This window comes from Anopheles gambiae, chromosome 2, assembly GCF_943734735.2.
Source record: "Anopheles gambiae chromosome 2, idAnoGambNW_F1_1, whole genome shotgun sequence".
Classification (NCBI taxonomy): Eukaryota; Metazoa; Arthropoda; class Insecta; order Diptera; family Culicidae; genus Anopheles; species Anopheles gambiae.
In genome coordinates this window covers 49,061,683-49,081,354 of record NC_064601.1, presented here as the reverse complement: position 1 = coordinate 49,081,354, position 19,672 = coordinate 49,061,683, and the positions used below count along the sequence as shown (strand labels likewise).

General features: G+C 42.1%; 2 protein-coding genes across 9 annotated transcripts in view; both read right to left on the bottom strand.

Moving 5' to 3' along the window:
* LOC1273943 (cGMP-specific 3',5'-cyclic phosphodiesterase) overlaps positions 1 to 8,393 on the bottom strand; it is a 52,905-nt gene extending 44,512 nt beyond the window's left edge. Inside the window, exons 1-2 of one of the 8 annotated variants that reach the window (XM_061650949.1) lie at positions 4,932 to 8,393; positions 4,492 to 4,762 (exon numbers count right to left, since the gene is read on the bottom strand). The gene's annotated coding sequence lies outside the window, so the exon portion shown is untranslated. The remainder of the gene's footprint in view (positions 1 to 4,491; positions 4,763 to 4,931) is intronic. The other 7 variants (XM_061650948.1, XM_061650950.1, XM_061650952.1 and 4 more) reach the window with 7 other exon arrangements.
* Positions 8,394 to 13,244: 4,851 nt separating this feature from the next.
* On the bottom strand, positions 13,245 to 15,365 carry LOC1273942 (lysyl oxidase homolog 3A). Its single transcript, XM_312996.4, has 2 exons — positions 15,070 to 15,365; positions 13,245 to 14,735 (listed from the first exon to the last, which is right to left on the bottom strand). The coding sequence occupies exons 1-2, from the start codon at positions 15,281 to 15,283 to the stop codon at positions 13,387 to 13,389; spliced, it is 1,563 nt and encodes a 520-aa protein (XP_312996.2). The 5' UTR covers positions 15,284 to 15,365; the 3' UTR covers positions 13,245 to 13,386.
* Positions 15,366 to 19,672: the final 4,307 nt, after the last annotated feature.

Sequence of the window (19,672 nt, the reverse complement as noted above, 5' to 3'; positions counted from 1 at the left end):
AACCACATTTAAAGTAATTAATCTCAATTATTCTGGAATAAATCTTATATGGTTAGCTATTCATTAGCATAATTATTCAATATTTTTGGTTGGATATTCAAATCTCAAAATTATTCGATTTTCAATACAATATAATTGAAGAGTTTACAGAGGTTGTAAGTATGTCCTGAACGATGATGGCTTACCTTTTACGTATATGTTCTGTATCTATATTATATGTCCTGATCTATATATTCTGGTGGTGGCTACATATAGCTTATATACATGTATCTCATATGTCCACCCACTCAAAAGATATATTTCTCGAAAAACAACGATATATCTACAATGCAATCAGTGACAAGATCGCTACATCACTTTTTGCGTCATACTTATATAAAGCCTGGAAACTCAATGCCAAAAACTGTCTAGCTATTCAAGAGTCACACATTTTCTATATATAATATACCTAATGTCATAAAAAAGACTATAAGCTCTTCAAAAAACGCCGAAAGCTTGAACAACTCCAGATGAACTAAAAACACAATGATGGTAATCACGGGTTTCTACTTACTTTTTTCCAAAGCCTAGAACAACGAGCCTTACATTTCCATAATCCCGTTGCATGCGGTATAAAAAAGAAGACCCACCAATAAATCCCATTTCCCCGCAACGGCTTACAAAAGGCCACTACGCTATCGAAAGGCAATCAGTAAAACTTTGTCGCAGACCGAACTAAATCCATCCGCAACACGACGAACTCGAACTTTTCATACCAATCCCGAGCAAACTATCATGTCAGCCACCAGCATCATCGCCAGTCCACATCGGACCACTCATCCCCGAGACAAAACTTTCCATCATGTGTTTCCCGCTGCCCAGTACAACACACAATCCAAGGCGCACTGATTCACCATTTACAAATTTATGACCCTCCCACGAAATCCCATGATAATCCTATGCCGCCGAGTTTGATTGCTCGAGGGCATCAAAACTCCGGTTCTGGTCTGCCTTCTGCTTGCCGGCGGGCATGGATTTGGCAGAGGACAAGCCGCATGGATTAAAATCGATTTCGAGCATTCGGGATGTTTGCAAAAGCCGGCCGCAAGTTCCCGGTCGCGAGATAACACGCTCGATGCTCTGAGCATGGGGGCAAGACTTAATTCTCCTAAAGACTTGCAAGCTAGGCAAGGTAACACAAACCCCCTCCACACACACAGACACCAAGCTACCGTGCAACCATAGACATGCCCCAACTTTGCCTGATAACGAAAAATACAGATTTAATGGGCACACCATTTAGGCGTTAGGCAACCCCGGTGACCAGTGGAGGCGCCCGGTTTGGTCATTCGATTGTCATTAGAAGGCCTAGCAGCGTTGTGTGGAGGGTGGAAATGGAATAAAACTTTGTCAGTTTAACGTACCATCCTCCCATGCGCCAACAGTGGTCGTCTACAAGTCTACTATTTGGGAGGAAGTAACGTACCGGCAGCAGCATAGCACCGACACGACAACGCAATCGTTTGCAAACGTTCGCAGTGCCTCGTTTTCGTTTATTGGTTCGTTTTGTTTGGCCGGTTAATGTGGATGAATGATTTAGTCTTCGGTGAAATGATGATACCCGTGGGCGATAAAATTCGTAAAAAATAGTAGCGCTTGGTGAAGCGATGGTGAAGAACACAGGCACGTATACACATACATAACCGAAGCCTTTTATAATTCGCTTCCCATTACATGTAGATCAAACGTTCAATCGTATTTATTACTTCACGATTGTTGTTCCACAAAAGCATTATGAAATAATTCGTACAAAAACCCCACAACAGAATAAGCTTTTCGTTCAGCCAGCTCCAGCATTACGGTCTTGCCATCCCGCAATTTAATCTTTCGACTTCAATTGGCTTTACTCAACTGTTGATCAAATCCCTCCAAACCGCCGAATCCAAACCGTACAATGGGTGAAGCCGAACAAACAAACAAAAAAAGATCCCTTCCCAACACGCCACGGAAAAATCCATCGCACGAGGCGCACCGGGTTTTGTTTTTGCTCGCCGCCTTTATGTATGCGGTGATGGCCTCTGTCAGTGTAACATCCGTCGCTTAAGACCTGGTAAAGCCATTTGTCGGGCACAGCAACAAAGCAACGACAACAACACATACATAAAGCTCCCCTTACGTTGTTACACCCACCTTGTTTGTTGTGGTGCCATATAGAAGGTGCGTTATAAAAACAACAGCTGCACCAGGTGCCGAAAGTTCTCTACCACACGCACACACAGGGACGCTTTTCCGTAGCGTTTTTTTCTAAGCTTCTGAAGCCACCTTTTGTGTTTGTTTTGTTATTTTGTTTTTCTCTCTCTCTCTCTCTCTCTCTCTCTCTCTCTCTCTCTCTCTCTCTCTCTCTCTCTCTCTCTCTCTCGCTCTCAACATACCACTAGCAACAAAAGGTAAAGTCAGCCGTCCCTCGATCCCAGAGCGATTAGATGTCTCTATTTTTTCGTTGTCTTTATGCCCAACCTTTTAGCTCGTCCCGGTACACCTTTCAACCGGGCTGCAATCATTGACTGGTCCACCTGGTGGCGTGTGGTTCGGGAAGCGCCACATGAAGACAGTTGACTGCGTGCGAGAACTAAATCACCACCAACATATCCCATGCCCGTAGCACGGGGACCGGTTCGTCGTAAAAGACACCGTCATTGTTTGGCCCGGAGAGCCCGTTACAAAGCAAAGGGAGATCCCCTCCCCCGAAACGCCTATACCGTTTGCCGGTGTCAAGAGCACTTGAGTTACCGAACCAGTTACCGAAGCCGTAATGCTAATCTTTATTCTGTCCCAAAAGCACCCTTTAGAGGGACGAAGGCGACGAGGATGGCGGTGGCCACATTGGCCGCACTTAATTTGTACCGTTTGCTGCCGCCCATCTGAGGTGGGAATAGATTTTTGGTTCCCATTTTGCATCGCTGGTAGATTGCTGTTCTAAAACTGCCACCTGGGTGTAATGAAACTGACGTGCTTGTGTGTTGTTGTTATTTTTTTAAAAAGAAAATACTAACTCTAAGTCTACGTGCGGATGAACAGGTAAAAGTAATAGAATGATGAAGGTAACACAATAGCATTTTGCTTCTATTAAATTAATGTTTTGCGCATAATTTACGCGCGCGTAAATTAGATTTGAAGCTTTTTGTGTATTTTTTTTCTTTGCATCCCCCAGAAGAAAGTTCTTGATTAGACTGGAAAGAAGCGATCCAAAAAAGCTGGAGGAAATTGAATGGTTTATTAGGTTTATTGAAACTTTGTAGCTAGGTAATTAAAGCGTGTACGGAATGTTTCATGAAAGTTTTACTGTAATATATTTAAGAATGTGTGCTTTATAGCCTAAACCAATTCCATATGAAACATTTTGTTCAATAGTTTACAAGGGATTTTTCAGAAAAACGGGAGCGTTTTAGATTAGCTGTCAGGCAACTGTCAAACAACCTACTTAAAAGCATGTCAACTAGTAAGCGTTCAACTATTGAGTACCGACTGTATGTGTTTACTTTATCCACAAAAGTGATTTTGAAATGCCTGCTACAAGACGGCCCTTTCGTCCAAAACAACTTAGATTAAAGCTAAACGAGTAAAAATACTTGATTAAGATTATCGTGGGTTCAAGTACTGACAAGCGGAAAGATTTGGTCCATTTATCGCGTTTTAGAAGCACCCGGTAGTACTAACAATTCGCCTTCATCTAGACAGCCACTTCACCTTGTTCGCTTACTTTCATCTCGAAGCACTGTTGCAACCCCGACCGCTGCGTGTAATGAGCAACTGTGAGCGACGAGGAAGTACTTGTAAACCCTGCAGTACTTGTACCTCCATGCGTATGCCATAAAGTACTGGGCGCTTCCATCGCACACTTGCACGTGGTTGTTTGTAGACGAGCATTATCTGTTGTCACGTGTTCCGCTCACACACAATCATTCTCCCCCTTTTCTCCCTCGCGGTCTGAAAGCATTCCGGTCGATATTCGGCGCCAACTGGCGCCAGCCAATTTATAAATACATATTTTTTATTTGATTATTTTATATTCCTTTGGAAAATTCTGTCAACTGTGCCCATTCCCACCGCAGTCGGAGGCGCACACACACTAAAGCACACGCACAAGGCATCCATTTCATTTCCGCAGCGGCGAACGGGAAGCAGCCAGCAAACAAACAAACTCTGGGCGTCGAAATAAAAGCAAAAGAACCCACTGGCTGGAATGCCAAACTCCCACGCACAATGGAATGTCGCACTGGGGGCAAAAACATTCCACTGTAAATAATCTTTCAAGCGTGAAAATTTATCTTTTGCGCTCTTCGGGCGTCCGTCCATCTCCACGCGCTCGAGGAGTTTTGGGGTAAAAGGGAACGACATTTCTCTTCAACGAGCCCCAGCCGCCTCGCTTCATTCAACCCCTCCCGCCCCTGGCAATCAACTTCAATCTCCGGTGCGCTCATTCTGTCTTGCAACCCCCTGTTTTTCACTTACCGATTTTGGGTGCTTCTTCTTGTTTCTCGAACGCACACAGGATGTGCTTCCGCTTGGTGCTTTCAAGTACACAGAAAATCACTTTCCTTTCAGCCCGGTTAGCTTCGGTTCGCCTTTCGGTTTCATCATTCAGCCACTACAATGACGGCGACAACGACACCACACGCCGCGAGCTAAACCATCACTTTAATTTTCAGCCACATCCAATTTGCAAACGCTTAACCGACCGGGAACTGTATCACAAACACACCAAGTTACAAGTGTACACTATCTGGGAGAGGGATGAAAGGGGATATAAAAAATCTAACTAAAAGTAAAACAAACCAACGCAAATAACATTTACACACACACACGAAACACACGAGATAAAAGTGGTAAAAAACGGAAACACTTCAATCACACCGATTTAAATACATTTTTTTTCATTTTGGTAAACCCACCACTTTTCTACCGTAGGTTGGCTCCTTTTTGCTACAGACAAACACCTAAAGCCACACACAACCTAAGCACACGTGCCCCGACGGGCGATCGGTTTGCACACTATGCGCGACACGGCTTTGCCCGGGGATCAATGGATTTCGGCACGGTTGACCTCGTCCTCGGATCGGCGCCTAGACACGCACCCTCCTTCCCACACGCCAGCTGGCTTGCCAGTGGCTTACCAGCCCAAAACCGCCGCGGTATTACCTCGTTCATCCGAGCAAAGGGCCGTCGTTCAGCAAGCGTCTGCCACGGGCTAAATGCTCACATTAAACACACACACACACTCACAACCGCACACACGGCCACGACGACGCTGGGTAAGGATGGTAGAACGATTGTGCACTGTATAATTCTGCCCACCAGTACACAAGTACACCGGAAAACCCTAACAGCATTGGCGAGCAGTGCAAACCACCACCGTTTCGGTCGGAAGCTGTCACGAGTCTAACCTGGCCCGAGCCGTAAGCTCCATGCTAGTGTGTGGATCCAGCCTGTGTGCGCACTTGGTGAGCAACGAGGTGAGATTTTCGCGTGTGGGTTGGCGCCGTTCGCTCTCTAAAGGGCTGGCTTTTCCCGCTTTTCCCTTCCAAGTGCGAGGGCAAAATGGAGAGCAAAGTAGAGCGAGAGAGTTAGAGTATTGGAGGTATTTTTTTATTGGTTGGTGGGTTTGTTTTTGTGCAAGAGTGTATGCGAGCAGTAGAACACAGCTGCTCGGGACTGTTGGCAAGGAAACAAAGGAAAATAAATGCCAAGTTAGGGGAAAATGGTAGCCCACTCAAAGTATGCTAGAGTGATGTTGCTGTCCGGTGAGTGATTTTCTCCGCTGGGATGGATCTCACTGCTGCAGAATGCATGAGTGGCGCGAGTGCTATGAATACTACCGAGTGACGCTGTAAATACATTGTTGTACACAGTGGGTGAAACTAGACACACAGAAAGGACGCAAGCATTTTATATTAGTAAAAAATAGAGCTCGTTGGTAAAACTCGTAAATACTCTGTCCATTACTTGTTCTTGATTGCTTAGCATGAATTTGAACATTTTGCTTCATTAGTTGACTGACCTGATTGATGTTAACCGACACGATTGATTATGGTAAAATGACAATTTTTTACATAAAACAAATTATTACAAACATATTTTTTCCATGTTTTGCGTTTTATGCGTTCTTATAAGGCCAGTTCCTGACACAAAAAATACCATCGTAACGAAAAATTTAACGGTTGCAATATGTAAAACGCATTGTAACGCTCTATTTTTAACCGACTTCGATACACCCAAAGACATAGCGAAATCCTTACGAAATTGCTGCTAGTTTGCTTTTGCAGTACAAACGTACAATTTAACACAAATTGATGTTAAGTTTTTCTATTATTCTTAATAAAACTTTTCATCAATACGCCTTTTTTTGTACACAATAAAAGCGTTATTTTTCGGATTTCATTTCATTAACGTTACGTTATAATTCAAAGAATTGTCTTGAATAGCGATGCAATGTATGCCAAGAATAAAATCACTCTTAGCTCTAGAACACTATTTTAAAACGTAAAACGAGAAGAAGAAAAACAATGGTGGGAGAGAAAATACCAAACTGAATACTACGAAAAGACAGTACAATATTATAAAAAGTCATATAAGTAACAGACTTTCACAAGCCATGCTTAATAAAACCCAATGAAATGGCTCCTAATATTGAACAATGGAAACTGTTCTTCTGTGCATGGAATTCGTTATGTTTCATTTACTTTGACCCAACAATGAATCAGCTCACAGTGGCCGCAAACGACAGACAGCATACTCATTTCAATCGATCGTTTGATCGTTCCCTTGATCAATCGTGTGCGTCCCATCTGTCGCCCGGGTCATTTGTTTAATAGTATCGTTTCGCAGTTCGCTTAACGCCGAACACCGATGCCAATCGCTAATCAGAAAGCCGCAAACTGATGCGCGTCACTCCTTCATTCAATCGTCCAACTCAAACCCCATTGAAATGGGAGCCGCTAGGCGTGTGTGTGTATGTGTGTGTCTGTGTGTTTGTTTGGCTGATCGAGTTGATTGTTTTGCTGTCACTGTCATGTCGTTGTCGTGGGACTAATCAACCGTTTGGCGGTTGTCTCTCTCAACCTTTCTTGTGCTCCTTCTCTCTGTCTTTCTCTCTTCGTCTCTCTCTCTCTCTTTCTTTCATTCTCTCTGTGCCGCTCATTCTATGGATCCAAACGATTGGCTGACAATTTACGCAATAGAGCACTTTGAATCGCACAAACAACGCCACTATTTATTGGTACACAATTTTGCGATGGCAGCTCTGCCACAACCGTTCCAGCTGACGATCGGCACGTTTTCTTACGCTTCTCTAACAATCACGCACACTCGCACTCACGGAAGCCCAGAATCGAGGAATGAAGCCGCGCACTGTAATTCATCAACACCACTAGCACACCACAGCTGCACTTGATCACTGACGCTGACCGATTGGCAATCGACCCGTTTGTCAATATTTACCATGTGCCTGCCCGAGTCCCGCGCGCGCTGTGCGTTGCGTTATCGCAAAGCCACCTTTTAACGCGTGCACTCACGCCGACACGTTCGTCACTCATCCCGGGAGCGTGCTCGGGGGTTTGTGTTGTCTCCACAGTTCCAGCTCAAAGAGAGTGAACAGCTACGGCAGCAGATTACGACTCTCGGTTTGGTGCAGGAAACGGCTAAAGGAAACGGCACAGGGAATAGCAACAAAGGGGCGGAAGGTGAAACGCAGACAGAAACACACATACACAGCTCATCTCAAGCAAATGATGGGAACGCTTCCCAATCGTCACCGAGAGAGGACATCGTCGTAACCGTTTGAGGTTACAGTTTGCTTGAAGTTGCCCTTTTATGTAATTATAGACGAATTTTGACGCAATACACTTCGCGACGCTCTGTCGTGGTTTCTGGTCATCTAGAAAATAGTTTATTGTACGTTTTTTTTTTACTGGGACAAATTAGAACGTCATTTCAATGCATTTGCCTTTCCACTGAGAATACTCATCCACCTTGAGTCACACCCGAGTTGAGTTGGTGGTGTCACCCCCGGGTCAAACACCAGGCGACATAATTGTAAGAGCCCCACGCACCACCGTACCTACACAACAAAACTAACAGTCATCACTGTTTGCATACTAAACGAGCTAAAGTACACTTTTCAAAACTCTGTCTAAGCTAAACTCTTTCTAACGTCTTCTATCGCAACACAAAGCGAAAGGTGAAGGTAGTATTGCTTACTTTCTCACAACCGTACGAGCAGCAAACGCAATCCGGGCGAGACGATTGGACACGTGCCAAGCAGAACACTATCATTTCGGGGAAGATGCGCCCTCAAAGACCCCTCCATCGGAACTGGCGTATCATCATCGCGTGTCGGTGTGTCGGTGGCGTCCGACCGTTTGCGGCCGCAACTCCAAACACGCCTGAGCGCGACAGTCTCGGGGACTCGGTGGCAAACTCTCTCCCCCCAAGCTCAGTCCGTTCCGCTCACAATCATCCCCAACTCGCTAGCAATGTGCTAGTGTGCGTTCGCACATGCTGCCATTGAAATTGGCAATAGGGAGTGTGTGAGTGTGAGCGACGGTGTTCCGAGCAGCTTGGAAGATCGTGGGGCAGTTGTTTATGTTATGACTGTCACTGTGCCAAGCCACTCACCATTCTACACACGGGCACTCTTTCACGGGAGCGGGGAAACTGGTCACTCATCGTGAGTGTTTCACCTTTATCGCTCATGTCTGGCGGACAGAGGTTTGCAATCGTCAATGATTCTGCCTACTGCGTGTAGCGGTGAAAGCAAGCCATACGACAATTATCCTCACAAGAACTCTAGCGAGTGAACGAGACAGCAACATTGTGCACTAATTACAGGGCACTCACTGACAGACGATGACGATGATGGTCTGGGTCGTTTCAGAGCTCCGGTACCACGTATGAATGAAGTCAGGTCACACCATGGCACGTGCAGCGGCCAATGGAGACGCCTGGTGGTGAAAAGAGCGCGTCCTCTTTTTGTGTGTGAAAGGAAAACGAAAAAATAATAACATCCGGTTTGTTGATGCCCAAGTGCACGCTCTTACGGAACACTAACGATATAAAACACATCGTCAAGTCAGGTGAGTGTGTGCTCGGTTTTTAGCCCTTTTCACCGTTTTGCTGCTTACAAATTTAATTTGTGTTGCGCTTACTAATTCGTTGCCGTACATAATTGTTAATTGGGTTCAATAAATTCCACTCCAGAACCCTTTTTTGCATTTCCTTTTTTGTGTGGTAAATAGAAGAACCCATTCACTTTTTTAGCATTTTTTTGCAGATGCCCGACTCTTCTAATTTTCAATAGGAACAGGTTATGTCGTGTTCCTCTACTTTTACTTTAAAAAAATATGGTATTTTAATTGGATGACAATGTATAAATATGCGTTTTTTGCGTTTCTTCTCTCTTATTCGCTTTCTTTTACTTCTTGATTACTATTCGCCAGTGCCCCGCACTGGCCAGCTCGATTCAAATGTGCAGCAGCATTAATTGGACAACATTGAAACATTGATCGATGGGACGTAATGTTTGATTTACAGACGCTTAATTGATTGCGGGCTTGGACGATAAATTCGGTTGCCGTACCAGCGATCAAAGCCGCCGGACATTACTGGGTAGGGGCATTTTTTGTTTCATGTATCGATTTTGTAGCTGTTTTTTATTGTTTACAATGTCCACCAAGGGACCAAAGCAGCGTTTTATTAAATGTGCGCTGGAAGCAATTAGCTTGCGTAAGCAAGTCATTAGCTGTGAGCTATTAGACCGTTATCAGGAAATGTGTTTTTTTTTCTTTACTGATGCTACTTGTAGATGAAGTGGTGGCTAGTTTTCTCGAGACAATTAAGAACGCTATGGAAAGTACTATGAAACAACCTTCTTTTGTTAGTTTTAATGAGGTTTTGCAGTGCAGTTCACTCGGGCCTACGTTTACGGAAAGTAAAAGATCAAATTTTGAACAAGAATTAATTACTTAGCAATGTAATTGATTTTACTTAAAATTGGCTGTTTTCATAATAAGGTAGTCAATCAGTTGGCTTTAATTCGTATTGATATAGCAACACTAAGTGACTGATGGTTCTGAATAAAAAATGTTGTTTTTAAATAGGTTGCAAATTATGATGTTATTAATATGTTACATATAACACTTCAAGCCCCGTGTGAAGCGTGCACACCAAGAACTGACAACCCAACTTTAGGTACATCAATAAGTCACTAATAGCCAAACTCATTAGTAGTATAGACAGGTCTTTACAACGGGTATAGTGCCAAGAAATAAGAAATTTGTTAAACTTCTATTTCAATTCAATTAAAATCTCTTTACCAGGTTCCTTTGCAACAACATTCTTTTGCAAATTTACACAACCAATAATGGGAAAACTAGGTATGATGATGAAAACAATTCGAAGCCCGATATTCAAATGGTTTATTTTGTTAAAGTTTACTTTTGTACAATCTCCACGTTAATAACTTTCTATATTGGTCATTAATAACTTTTTATTGGAGATACGCTGACGGCTTTAAAGTTAACAATTCTCGTTCATGATACACCGACAGTACTGAGGTTTAACTATTTTTTTACTATAATTAAATCATAAAATTCATTAAATTTATTCAATAAATGTATACACTGAATTTATACGCCATTTTTTACGCTGCATATACATTGCAGGAAATGGTCAGGCTACCAGCAGAATCAATAGCAGGAACGAGACACTGTATCGGTTTCAGAACCAGAAAAGTTTGCCTATCCCCCTTTTTCACCCAATCATTTTATTTTTTAGAAATGTTTTCCCAAACTGAATGGGCGATGCCATCAATTATGCTGGTTGAAGAAAGTTTGGGAACCAGCAATTTAATTAATCTCCAAATCATGTGAGATCGTTTAAAAAAAAATTAATAATATAGTACTGGACAAAAATAAGTACGCATTTATTATTAATATATTTTATATACATCGATATAACTTTCCTTGCATTGGACTTCTTAGTACGCTTAATTTTGAAAAATTGTAGTATTTAGTATGTTCCAAATGAATCCATGTCATGGGATGAGGATGTTTTAAATGGCCTCGGATTAGAAATATTGGCAAAAAATGATGGAATTAGAACTATCGACATATCATATCAGCATTCTGAAAACCAATCTTAAGGAATCGGTTCGAAAAGCTGGGGAGCAGAAATTACATTTTGCTCACATCCCAAGCTCACCACTTATGAAAACATTGCCTACTTTCGTGTATCACATATCAAACTACTGGAATGGCCACTCCAAAGCCGGAACATGCATCCTATTGAAAATTTGTGGTCTATTCTGGACCAAAACGTTGAAACTAGTGATGGAAAAAGTTCCGAAAATTGAGGAACGGATCGAACCTGCTAATCTGAAAAAAATTACGGAACGCGGAACGCAGGTTCAAGATAGTTACGCTTTGCAGTTGCTCACTTTATAAATGAATCACTTTAAAGAATTCATTCAATATTGTGTAATATCTTCTATGATATATAATCACACAGTTTCAATACAAAAAACTTGAACGATAGTTAGTGAATGAAAATTAATACAATTCAATGATTAAACTGAAAGAAAAACGCTTAACTTAAGAAGCCCGCTATACAAAAATCAAGACATTTTGTTGTTTTTTTTTGAATATTATTTTTCATTTTTAAACTTTGTAAATTTGATGCAATGTCAACATGCCAACAAGTTTAATCGGCTTCTTGAAATTGGTGTGGAATGAGTTAAACTATATTGATTGAATTAATGTTTCTTTAACAAAAAGGAAACAGCATCTAATAACATCGGTCTATAACAAACACATAGATTGTTAAGATGTTTCCCGAGGATTGACATTATATTGCAGTCCACTGTCCCGTCTGTCCCGTGTTGTCCAGTTCGGTACTTTAATTGTCCATAAGAATAGCGCTATTCCACGAGCCGGTAAACGGTGTTTAATAAATGATTACGAAAACCTTAACGTATGGCCAATATTTAGTTGGTTTAGCCAATCATATGACAGAGCCAGCCCGGAACGAAAAGAACGCTTAGAAAAATATTTAAAATATTTTTTTAAATATTTAATCGGGATGATTTGTTTACAGCAAACCAGCCCATCGTAAAGAGCAACTGAGAGCAACCGATCCAGGACAGATAGCAGAGAACGCTGAGAGCAACCGGTTCAGCTCGGTTAAATGAGATCGTTGGTAGCCGCCGGATCGCGGTGAGAGCAACAGGTTCAGTTTGAACCTGCTTGAGTTAAAATTGAGGATTGCGGTTCGGATGCTTACATGCTGGAACGGATCGTAGCTGGCAGGTTCGGAACGCAACGCGCATCACTGGTAACGTTGAAACAGGTAACGTGACCAACCTTGAAAAACTGTTTGAAACTCTGCAGAAAGCCTGATCGAATTTGAGCCATCAACACATCAAAAAGCTTGTTAAAAGTATGTGACGACGCTTGCAAACTGTTATTGAAGCGCAAGGTGGTCATACTAACTATTGATTTTGGTAATAATAATTTAGTGCCATCAATTTTCAAAGTGCGTTCTTTATTCCTTCCAACTGAAAAATGAATTAAGCTTTTTATCAAACTTCTAAAAATGCATGTAACATAACGATGTAATGATAAGGAATTCAATTTACGAAAGAAAAAATGCTACAATTTTCTTAAAACAACGCGTACTACCAAATCCAATGCTATAATAGTTATGGCGATGTATTTATATAATAACAACAAGTGCGTTTTAATTTTTGTCCTGTACTGTATATTGTTTTTAATAACATAACGCAATATTTTTAATTTGTAATCGTTGATCGATTGCTTATAATATACAAATTTCGTCTTACCAGTACAAACTATTTACCAATAGTTCTTCGTTGCCGGTAATTGTTATACTAAATACACCATTTTGTTTTTTTTTATAAAAGATGACCACAATGTATTCCGGTCTCGTAGTACAGTCGTCAACTCATACGACTTAACAACATGCCCGTCATGGGTTCGATCCTCAAATAGACCGTGCCGGCATACGTAGGATTGACTATCCTGCTATGGGGGGAAATCAATTAGTCACTGAAAGCCAAAGCCCACTAGTGGTACAGGCAGGCCTTGACCGACAACGGTTGTTGAGCCAAAGAAGAAGAAGACCACAATGTATGTAATAAACTGATTTTCGAATGAAGCGTTTTGAAACGATTTGAAAAATATATTACAAAATAATTTATAAAAAAGCTCATGAAATGTTCATTTATTAAGTTCACTATAGTCCAAGTCTACACCCTTATGGTTCATTTCTACAATATACTCTCACTAGCTTTCACGTGATAGTCACTTCATTCCCCCGATCGATTCCAACCCTTCCTCAAGGACGCTCGTGCTTACAGTCAAACACGCGCGCGTACGTTTGCGTGTAGAGCAGCCGACAGGTGGCCGCATTGTTGTCGAACCGCATCTCCGGCACCTTGAACTCCGGATTGATCGCCACCCGCATCGTGTACTCGCCAAAGTCCAGCTCGCTAATGTCCACCCACTGGCAGTCGATGTTGTGCCGGTAGATGTCGGAACAGTTCACCGAGATACCCTGGTCGCCGTAGTTCGCACAGGCGTACCGTGGTTCGACGCCCGGCAAACACTGATTGTCCTCCAGACAGAACGAAGCCTTGTGCCCCTCGGCCACCTTCCGCCCCTGGCCATCGATCACGTCGAACGTCGCAAACACCTCCATGCTGTGGTAGTGCATGTGGCACAGATGCCACTCCCACAGGTGCTTCGGGATGTGCGGTCGAAAGTCGGCCGTCCCCATGTTGACAACGCGTGCCGTGAACTTGAGCAGTCGGCGCGTCTCCAGATGCCAGTTGGGATTGTCCCGCTGAATCTCGTAGGCCTGCGTGGCCACACAGTTTTCCTCCATCGCGCACTGCAGCAGATACATCAGGCGGTCCTCCAGATGCAGCGACTGTTCCATCTCGACGTGATCAAACACAAGATCGGCCATGGCCGGTACGCAGGTAACGGCCGCCACGTGACCCTTTCGCTCGCTGCACGTTGCCACTGTGTCCCACCCGATCGGATCGTGCAGACAGTCCGCGAGCGTACTTTCGTTCCCGTAGCACTCCGTCCCGCTCAGCAGCACGCGCTCCGGCAACCCTTTCCCGTCCGCCTCGTCCGAGAAGAAGTCCGTCTGGACGGCATTGTTGGCGTAGCCGAGATTCAGCTGCCGGCACACGACATTACCCTCCAGCAAACCCCAGCCATCGCCGCACACACTACCCCACGGGCCGGCTCCACCGGGCCCATCCACGATCCGCACTTCCACGCGCCCCTCGCCCTCTACACGCCCTCCCACGAGCCGTAATTCGAGCCGCTGGCCGAACCGTTCCTTCGGCACTTTCAGCTCCACCGGGACCGGTTTGCTCGTGGTGGTAGTGTCCGTGTCGTGCTGCTTGCAAATCACACCCGCCGCCTCGCCCGACTCGCAGTCGTTCGCGCCCCAGCCATCGAAGCGACAGTCCGTCAGTTCCGCTTCCTTGCCGCCGCACCACAGATTGTCCATCCAGAACTTTCGCTTCGCCCGTCCAAAGTGTCCCGTGTGCGTCGGCTTCACGTGGCCCGGGAAGCCCAGCTGCCGACATACCACCTCCGCCTCGGCCTGGTCCCATTCGTCATCACAAATCGCGCCCCATTTGCCGGCGTGAAATATTTCCACATTGCCTGCATTGGATGGGAAGAAAAGAAAATTGAAAAAAAGGTCAATCTTGGTCGGTAAGACACACGAGGTACGTGCACTGATTACTGCTGCATCATGCCTTTCCCGTTGACAGCGGAGATGGATGAATCTTTCCAGTACGATTGTCGAGAGCCTGCGGACACACTGCAGGCTTTTCCGGCGCGTCATCAACCCATCCGCAAAGGGGCAAATCATTCACAAAACTTTCACTAACCCTGCTTTCGGGTGTGCGCACAGTCATCGCGGGCGGGCAGTGCGGTTGCCTGCAGCGATCCATCATTGTGTCACACTAGCATCACCCCATCCCATAGCACTCACCCTCGAAATCTCCGCGACCTCCGATCAGCTTCAGAGCGCCCTCCTCCTTCTTTAGCCGCTTCAGATACTTTCGCACCAGATTTTCCCGCTGCAACCGAGCCTCCTCCAGGGCGGACGTACGATTGGCGTCGACGGCAATGGCACAATCACCGAGGCGGAGTGTAGCTAGTAGCAGCGTCTGCAGCAGAGCACACCACACCAGCAGTGACGACATCGTGGCTCGATCGATCGTTCGATCTCGCGTGGCTCTTCCTTCGACCAAGATCGTCCAGCTACTGAACGAGCCGATCCAATCTTCGGGATGCTGGGCACGTTCTCGTCCAGTTCTCGTTCGCATTGATACGTCCGAATGCGACAAAACAAAAAAAGCATCGACACAGAATTGCTTCCCAATGTCAGCCGCTCCGGGCGCAATTGTGTCATCCGATTGCGCCCGTAAAGCAGTCGGCAACTAAATCAAACAATTAAGCGATTGATAGATGCGAGGAAAAGAGGGGAAGAGAGTGTCTTTGTTTTGTGCACAAAATTCGACCCACAGCTTTTATGTGGCTGGTGACTCTTATCACTAAAGTTTAACGATGTCAAGACGCAGCCACTGTCTGCCAAATCGTTCGTGTTTACTGTTTGCTTGTGGTCCGTCCTATCACATCATATGGGATGCACTTTTTTCAATGAACGTGCTCATGCTGAAGCTAAATTTTTTTTGCGAATTCTAATGATTGTTTTTTTGTCGATAATTAAAAAAACGAGGCCATAACAGAACTGGGAGCTACAAGAAAATTATAAATATTTAATATGTAAGTTTCAAATATATTAGTTTATCAATAACAGAACCACATTAGCTACATTCCATCGACAATAACATGCATGATAATTAAATATTTCATCTGAAATCTCAGAATTTGAATATTTTCTCCGAAATATATTTGTATATTTTTTTGAATATTTTCTCCGTACTGATACAACCTACAGGTCCTGCAGGTTTTTTAAATCCTTCTCCTCGTCTATATTGGAGGGATTTGGATGTTGCAAGAGTTTCTCATATATCTTTTATACAACATATCCAAAACACCACAACAAACTTATAGTCTATAATTTATTATATCCCAATACTGGAAACTGGTTTCAAAATATAAACTTAGGTAAGTGGTTCCATAAGGCCTTCGTCTATGAACATATTGCGGCAACATTTGTTCAATGGCAACATTTATGGATTTTCCTATTTATACCAAAAACTGTGCACAAATTTGCTCATTAAAACATTTTCAAATTAAGTTGAAATGATTTTTTATCCGTTTTCTCGAGCAAACAAGTTCGAAAATGTTCCTGCAACAAATAAACATGAAATAAGCAATACGGCCGAAGCCGTTCTTTCTGAATAAAAAATAAACATGAAACAAATCGATTCGTTTCACTTGCAGCAAAAATGTTCCCGCCACATGAGTTTGACAGTTTGTCCATACGATTTGGCAACAAATTTTCCCGCAACATTTTCATAGACCCAGGCCTAAGCGTTTTCTATTAATATTAATATTTAAATTTAATTAATATTAAAGTTATTGAATAATAATTAAAAACTTACAATAAAATTCCACTACAAATAGAATAAATGGGAAAACAAGACATAAATTGAAACAACCTTATATGATAGGAGATTTAATATTTTTCGAATCAACTAAAGTTTACAACTTATACCTTTATCTAAAAAAACCTGTCCAATTATCTTTGTATTTTTAGTGGATTAGTATCAAATGTGATGATGATTCCTTTAATTACTCTATTGTTTTCAATTCTCTTTTTGTGTGTATAATACATTCCTAGCGTAATGCAGCTGTACTTTAGCAAGGACTTATTCTAGAAACTAAGTGGAAATATTTAATTTGCCATTTCAATACATTTAAATTAATCTGAACTAGTACAGTTTGGACAAACCTCATCTGTTTACAGGCTGAACCTACTGGTTAGACTTTGATTCCCTGCCTATTAAATAGCTGCGTTTCGACGAAAAGATTTGTGAAACTATTAAATTCTGACAGTATTTGTAGAGAAAAAAAAACAATAGAATTAGTAATACATTCCACTAGTCGCATTTCGTTTCTTCCGTTCTTTGATTTCTTGTTCGTTCAATAAAATGCGAAAACACAAATATGCAACTTTATGACTTTTCCTAGCATGAACTAGAAAAAAAGATCTAGCATTGATTTTATTACCCTTTTGGACATTGTATACATCATTAAATTTTAAATGTTGTATCCTGCTCCATGCTGCCGAAAGTTATTAAGGTGACAATTGTAAGGTTACATGTCGTTTAAAAGTAGGATTAAAGGTCGTTCTAAGGAGAAAGTATAAAGAAATAAGTCAGAACAATAAAATAAGAACGATCTATTCGGTCGAAAGCTCATAGAACTGTGGTAACGGAATCGGATATGGTAACTATTTTGTATATGGTAAACTAATTAGCTAAATGAAACATTCCCTTACACGTCCTTTTGCGAACAATGCAAACCCACATAACAACACGCCAGTACAATTACAATCAGTTTATCCCATAAACCTATCATACATTAACTGGCATGCAATTACACTCTTAACGCAACATATATTCACTCGATCAGTCTGGAGCATACGAGGCACGAGTGAAAAGTTCGTAAGCAATTAACCGCGTACTATCTGTAGAAGGTGCCGGAACGTATCAACGCCGTCCGTCCGACAATTGGTCCCTACAGTGTCGTCATCGTGCTCACTTCCGTCCTTCCTACTGGTGCTTCTTGATCTCAATCCTGGCTGTACACCGCACAAACGGTTTCGCTTCAATTGAAATTCATTCATTCCGTATTCGGCAAGCGTGGTGCGATTCGATTGACTTAATGACTCCACGAGTCATAATGCCGCAGTGGTTTCTCTGTTTTCTTCTTCTCATTCACTAATTGCTCCAGCTCATTCTCATCGCTTGAGCCCTCTGCAGAACACCGACGACGCTGCTGTTGCTTATCAATAAAACAGACGACCGAGCATTGGTACGTGTCTCACGTCATGCAGTCTTTTGTCGATGGGAACGCTACAATGCTTGTGATTTTTTTTCCATTCTGTCCAACACTGTTGCTTCTATCAGTTTAATTACTATGAGTCAGATTGATGTACTAAACACACACACTAGAGCACGCGGCAACCTTAATGTGGTAGTGGAAATCAATTAACATTGGTATTGCCATACAATTGCACAACTTGAACCTTAGAATATTGTATTAAACAACACGATTTTAACAAATTATTTTATTAGCTACAAAATGAAAAAAATATAATGAACAAACCACCTTGCTTTAAGTAATAGGGCAAAGCTGTCACTCCTGAATAAAAACAAAAAACAGAGCACCTTACGACTAACGATACAATAGCAAATCTATAGACGTTAAACAATGCAAATTGCAACGTCGATGAAAACTAATCGATTCGTAAAATTTCATCGTTAATAATTAAACAATACAGTTTGTTCATTACTGATACGCTCAAATTAAGACAAAGGTGTTAGGAACAAGTTTGCTGTGCAACCAGAACATGAAGATCGAACATTTATAGATGCTGCGATAATGCCTTTATGGTGTCACTTGTTCTTATACAGCCTGTTAAGAAATGGGATGTGGATTTATAATGGACAAGAAGTTTGTTTTCCCAATGAAAAGCAAGAAAAACATCATTAATGAAAATGACTATATGAAAATTAAAGAAAGTACAGTCTGTTCCCGAGTTACGCGGATTTGGAGATACGCGGTTATCTAAATTTGACTGATAAAATGTCCAATCAATGCAATTTGCCTCAATTGTCCAACGCAGTATAAATTGCATTTTTGGTAGTAAATTGAATCCACTTAAAAGTTTAAAATATCAGAAAGAATCGTATCAAATAAATGATTATGTGTTCAACACAACTAAATTTAATAAAAAAAAAACCGAGTAATCAATTTTATTTTGGCCAAAATCGGATTACTCGGGAATGCAGAAACTGCGAAACTCGGGAACGAAACCAAATACATGATATATTCAAATCAAAATAATTCATTTGTACATACACCAATTGACCAGGTGAATACGTAAATAACAAAATAAAAACAATAAAACGAAATAAAAATATATGAATAAATAAGGTGGTATTTATAACAATTAAAGAACAAATCGAACAACCGATGGACAGATCAACAACATGATAACAACAGAAGTACTGAAACACAAATAAACCATCACAAATACTCAAAAATTAAATTAGATAATTGCCAATACAATGTATAAACCTGTTCAAGCTCATAGAAAAGAAAAAAAAATCATGCTATTTTGAATGTTGTTTAATAAAGTCATCATACTTATAACATTTCACATACCGAACTGCGCAACTGAATTTAATTTAAATTTCTCTATTTATTATTTAGTTGTATGCATTTTTCCAACCTCCCGCGACCGACCTCTTGCCCACGCCTTTGCCACATAGGTTGCATCCTAGCTGGCTCGAATCATTAGACGCACCGTAATTTATTTCCCACCCTGTCTCTATTCAAAAAATTTGGAATTTATTCCACCCTCTGCTGATATTACACACACGTAAAAATTTTTA

Excerpts from the sequence above, each read along its gene's own strand:
- LOC1273942 (XM_312996.4), bottom strand. The coding sequence starts at position 15,283 with ATGTCGTCACTGCTGGTGTGGTGTGCTCTGCTGCAGACGCTGCTACTA. Across the intron at positions 14,736-15,069 it reads AGGTCGCGGAGATTTCGAGG|GCAATGTGGAAATATTTCAC; the intron begins GTGAGTGCTATG and ends CATCCAATGCAG.